Below are 5821 nucleotides of genomic sequence, written 5' to 3'. Positions count from 1 at the left end.
GGAAACCAACTAATGCATTAACAGAAATGCGGAGATGCCTCTGCAAACCAACTCTTCAATTATTTAACGAATTACTTATAATTACTAATTACTTACTTATTCTTAATAAATAAGAAGTTAACTTACTTTTTAAACCTGACTGTAGTCTTATGACTATTAACCTCTGAGTAGAAATCCGCTTTGTTTTTCAAGGAAAAAAGTAAAAAAGTAAACTGACTTCTAAAAAAAAAAACAAAACAAGGCAAAACCATCAACAAAATGTTGATACAAAAAAGAAACAGCCCTCTCCTCCAGGAGTTGTTTTAAAATGGCATTTATTCATGGTATATAAAGGCTTTAACATGCACATAAATGGACATCTGTTTCTGTTTAGTGGTCCCAGTGAGTGAGGGAAGGAATATCCATAGTAGAAAAGGGCTTTGTTTAGATTCCACCCACCAGCAAGTCGAGCGGTTTTCTATATGCTAGTTCAGTGCATGTTGGTGGCTTTCAGAGCGATGATAATGATGATCAGAATAATTCCAAGCACGATTCCAATGACATTCAGGATCTTGGCTGTCCGTGAAGCATCTGCAGCGTTGGTTGAATCCCCAACAGAATTAGCGTTTTGTGCCTTAAAAAAGATGACATGGTTAGTATCAGTTTGATGTGATTTGCAATGAAATGTGTTACAGTGACATGGAATTTGATCTGTTTCAGTTCATGCAAATTGCTGAAATCTTTGCCTATACTGGAAATAGAAACAACATAGAAACAAAACATAATTTCAATTTTCACCAAAAAGTAGCTTATTAAAGATACATGCAAACTTTGTTACAGATGCCTAACATTCTGTCACATGCAGCAATAGTGCAAGGTTCTCCACCATTGCTTAATTTATGCAATCTATCCAAGTATTTCCAAGATTCCAATCATGAATTAAGACCAATTCAATGATAATCGTGAAATAATATCTACCCTGCAGGAGCAGACAATTGCTGCAATGCCCAGGGGCAAACAACAGCACAATGTGTTGAAGATGGACCATCCAAGGTAGGTTGGGGCAGCGGAGCGGACCTGGCCTCCTTCCATACTGTCTTCTGGGTTTCAGTTTAAAAGTGGATGTAACTTGCTTGTTGGCTGATAGCTCTCCCCAAACTCTGACTGTCTGATGTGGGAGTGCCCGCTTACATATTATGGGAGTGGCTTAGAGGTATTTGGGTGTCCATTCGAGCACAGTGGGGGAATGTATAGAGGGAGGGCTGCAAGATGGACTCTTGGGACACACACACACACACTTGAATACACTTGGAATCGTATATCCAAAATGGTTGAATGTTTTTTTTTTTTTTTTTTGTGAAACCAAAAATCTGAATGGTCATGTTATTTTAAGAAGCAAGGCTATTGGACCATAAAGTCTTTTTACAAAAGGAAAACTTAAAAAAAAACAAAAAAACATGAAAGTGGGATTGGCATGTGTCATGGACTGACAAGACACACCCACAGTACAGTTGTGATAGTTAAAGCACTGACAACATAAGATGCAGAAAAACAAAATACTCACGATTTGAGGTATGTTGTATGAAACTTATCTTTCAAATGTATTTGCAAGGGACACCTTAGACTGACAACAGCCATAACATTACACAAAAGCTACCATTTGAAGAATGACAGCATTAGATAATGAACAGAAGACTGTTTGTCGACAGAGAGTCCAATCATACACATTTCTATTTTCAAAGCTCATGAATCTTTTTACAATCCATCCTAGAAATTTCAGAACAGGCTATGATATTAAAATCTATTCAGAAAGATTGCATTAGCGGTGAAAAAGAGGATCACAAGCCGATATTGAATAATTGGAAGGGTGGGACATGAATGAACTGCTGTTGAAAATTCACATAAACCCCCCAAAATGAAAATGCAAATCTAAAACACTTGATAAGATGAAAAAAAGAAAATAACTCTTACACCGGGTGTAGATTTTGAATAAATGTCTTTTTTACATGCATTTATTGGCTCCCCATACTCAATTTGTTGGGATCGGGGGTTACGTGTCTGTGTGCAGCTACTTTCACCAGTGAGCCTGATTGAGCAGGAGAATCCATCCATCCATCCATCCATCCATCCATCCATCCATCCATCCATCCATCCATCCATCCATCCATCCATCCATCCCTGGCAGGTCTTTATCTCCAAACCGCCCATCCCTGACTGCACCACATCCCAGTTCCTAAGACCCCCAGCGCCCCTCCTCGTCTGTTCCTGAGACTCCAGAAATAACCCTGGCCAAACGCAGCCTTTCATTCATCTCACTTGGTCAATAAACCCCTTATCGCCTGAGTTTCTTTGCATTTAAGTCAGGCATCACCCCGCCCAAGATCATGACAGAACTATCTGGTGGCGAAGGGCTGGCGGGAGGCTCCTCTTATCCTCAGCCTGATGAGCCGCGGGGTGCATTGCACCCCAGCTGAAATTATTCTCTCGCTTAATAAGGCTCACTGGTGAAAGGAGCCGCGCACAGACGCATAACCCCCACACCTAACGTCAACCCCTCCCCCAATGGCCCTTAAAACACCATACCCCCTGAGTGTTCTTGCCTTTGGGGCAAGCATCGCCCCAGAAATCATGGAAAAAAATGATTCCAAAGTACAAGCAAAAGCCCTACAAGTAAAAGTAGAAGCAATGTTTGGACAAGCCCTCATTTTTCCACTGTCTTTCCCATTTGATCTTAATGGGGCCCTGCAGACCTCATCAACCCCATGGCCGAATAAAGTTTCTGGTTCTTATTTGCACAATTTCCTCCTGCAGATGGGATTCATTTTGTGGCAAGTAGCCATATCACTTGCACCCAGATGGAGGGCAGATAACTGACTCTGTGACTGCATAGTGTCAGGGTAGTGCTTCAGTAACACTTTAGTTTAGTATTAATCGTAACTGTGGTGTGTTGGCTTAACACATGAGGGTTTTAATGTATGGTGCTGGTAATGGCTTATGGATAGGTACTGCTTGAAAACATCATTCATCAAGTTGAAGTTGATATTATGACAGAAAATAACTGTGAGGCAAACAAGAGACTGTAACATTTTGAAATGATTTTTTACATTTTTTTTTCTTTTTTGGATGTTCCCAGTCTCATTTTAACAAAATCTGCATGATACGGATTGTTGACGTCACACAATGTTAAGTTTTAGGATACAATTTTGTGCCAAAAAGTCGCAGAGCACTAAATGCTCTGATCAAATCGGGTTCCTCTTCATAGACAGTTAGAGGCCCGAATCATGGCCAGACTTATTGTAAAAAGGCCGGTATAGTGGAGAGCATTTAATCAATGGCTGTATTGAGCAAGTGCTATGTGTTATCCACCGAGACGCGACACAGTGGCATTCACTAAAGTTGGAGTCTGGCCACAGCAAAGCCCTTGTCTGCGAGCCGTCACGGAAATAACTCCATCTGTTCTGCTACTATGCATTAGTATTATACTTTAGCAGCGATGCAGATACTTAACATCCAAAGTTCTGGTGAATATTCTGTAACTTAAGTCAAAAACTAAATCCTGAGGTTCAAATCCGTAAGATAAAACCATTCATTTACATTCATTCATGTTTAATCGGATGTTTTTCCTTGTTACATTCCTCAAGTCACTTTTTCTTTCCAGTTCATCTCGTGACGACTGGCGATCTGATTCTGTAAGTTCAGCTTGCTATTTAAAGACTTTTAAAAGCCTGTCGCTGTGGAATGTGTGAGATGCAGGGGAAGGTGCCGTCCAAGCAGAGAGCTAAAATATGGTTAAAAGTGATTATGCAACCCCATTCATCGATTTCATGGTGTGTTTCCAATAATGCAAAAATGACCATACAGCATGTTTTTGTCCATTTGACATTTACTAAATGTGAATAAAGACGCTCACTTGTTCACAACCGATGAATAATGGCTGTGTGAACAGCGCCTCTCAGGATGAGGTCAAACCTCTGTTTCCTTTTCAGGACACTTTATGGAGGCCACATGTGAAGGCCACAGAATTTTCCACTGTATGAGGAGGGAAGCCTCCGTCTTTTACAGCAGTAACATTTTTGTCATCGGAGTCCCTCAAATGAAATGATTAAATTATGTAATACATGGCTTTTTCCAGAAAACACGCAACTATATCAAGTTTCAAAGGGCTAAATAATGTCTTTTAAGTTTGTAGCTGAACGAAAAGCCACAAACTGTTTACATTTTCAATTGAAATTGCTTTTAAACAAGATACTTTAACTGCTACATATGTGCATACAATGCTTATTCCGTTAATTTGCAGGGTGTCGTTAATTAATTTCTCATTATGCCGTATATTCCCTCTGGCGGTGAAGTGATCCACATAAGTGCGTCACAGCTGAGACTCGTGTGTGTTTTACGTCACCTTAGAAACCTTACAAGGCTTGAAAAAATTGATTGATCCATGGGAGGACCAAAGCATGGAGCTACACTGCATCTGGAGGTTGATCTCTTTTCCTACTTGAAAAGAACACCATTAGGCATTTTGTAGGTATCTGCAACTTTGGAGGATTTATATCAGCTGGAGGGGAAAGAACAGCATTGTCAATGCAAAATGACTTCCGCCATCTGTTCACCTTTTGATGCAGAAGCCTCTCGCAAAGTTGGGGCAATTTTATTGGGGCAATACAGGACTGTCTCGGAAAATTAGAATATTGTAATAAAGTTCTTCATCTTCTGTAATGCAATTAAAAAAAAAAAAGTATTTCATGATATTCTAATATTTTGAGATAGGATTTTTGAGTTTTCTTAAGATGTAAGCCATAATCAGCAATATTAAAATAATAAAAGGCTTCAGTTAATTTGTAATGAATCCAGAATGTATGACATTTTTGTTTTTGTAATTGCATTACAGAAGATAAAGAACTTAATCACAATATTCTAATTTTCTGAGACAGTCCTGTATGTTGAAACCATTGTGACAATCATACACAACAACATGCTGGTTTTAAGTCATATTTTTATAGAAATTCACTGAGTGTGTTGCCTTTTGATTTTATCGGACTTTTCAAGTTGATGTTTTATTGATTGAGTGCCAGCAGAGCTTCTTTTCTGTGCTTTATCAAAGACAAAGAATGGAAAGATGCAGAGGCCATAGGAAATGTGCTTTTTGACACAGTTAATGTAAACAGTAAAATATTAATGTACCCCAACGTGCTCCTTTTTTTTTTTTTTTACATTTGGCTTTTCTTTAGCACTGCTTCATTTTTCTTGTGTTCGGATTTACACTTATATGCGGCTCAACTCATTTAAATATTTTGGTAGACAGTCACAGTTAATTTCAGATATACTAAAAGAAACAGTAGAATTGAGGACTTTGCTTTGGAGCGATACATGCTTGTTGCAACGCAACCCACAGGGAGGCAGTATTGATCCAAAACTGTGAAAGAGGAAGGTCAAGGTTTATGCTTTACCTCCTGGATGGAGTTCTGATATGAACCCTCAAAAGCCTTAAATGCCCTCTAGGCCAGTCCATTGAAAAGTGCAACTTGTTCATTATGGCTATGTGTCACTGAAATCTAAACGCTGTGTTCTGAAAGATATTGTATTGAGAGAGCGCTGATCTTTTTAGGAATTTGTCATTGATTTGTAAACATGACATTTTATCATATTCATTTCAGTATTCATCATCGGTTTCTTGTAAATGATCAGTAGTTATAAATCAAGTGTTTTTTTTATATACACTACAATTTGCTCAAATTGTTCTATATTACAAACATTAAGGTCATAGGAATGCAAAAAGTTGATCTGAAAGTAGATCGCCTTAATGAAAAGGTAACGTAAGACTGAACTGAACCTGCCTTTTGCA

General features: G+C 38.7%; 1 protein-coding gene across 1 annotated transcript; it reads right to left on the bottom strand.

The window, feature by feature from the left end:
* Positions 1 to 297: 297 nt before the first annotated feature.
* On the bottom strand, positions 298 to 1132 carry LOC147224403 (dispanin subfamily A member 2b-like). Its single transcript, XM_086164728.1, has 2 exons — positions 958 to 1132; positions 298 to 613 (listed from the first exon to the last, which is right to left on the bottom strand). Exons 1-2 carry the CDS (start codon positions 1069 to 1071, stop codon positions 470 to 472), a joined length of 258 nt encoding a protein of 85 aa, XP_086020854.1. The 5' UTR covers positions 1072 to 1132; the 3' UTR covers positions 298 to 469.
* Positions 1133 to 5821: the final 4689 nt, after the last annotated feature.

The sequence above is a fragment of the Fistularia commersonii genome, chromosome 18 (genome assembly GCF_037954325.1).
Source record: "Fistularia commersonii isolate RoL2024-O1a breed Wild chromosome 18, RoL_Fcom_v1.0, whole genome shotgun sequence".
Lineage (NCBI taxonomy): Eukaryota > Metazoa > Chordata > Actinopteri > Syngnathiformes > Fistulariidae > Fistularia > Fistularia commersonii.
Note: the sequence above shows the minus strand (reverse complement) of the source record. Positions and strands in the feature narration are given on the sequence as shown.

Coding starts and splice junctions, on each gene's coding strand:
- LOC147224403 (XM_086164728.1), bottom strand. CDS start 1,071: ATGGAAGGAGGCCAGGTCCGCTCCGCTGCCCCAACCTACCTTGGATGG. Junction 614..957: donor CAATTGTCTGCTCCTGCAGG/GTAGATATTATT, acceptor ATCTTTTTTAAG/GCACAAAACGCTAATTCTGT.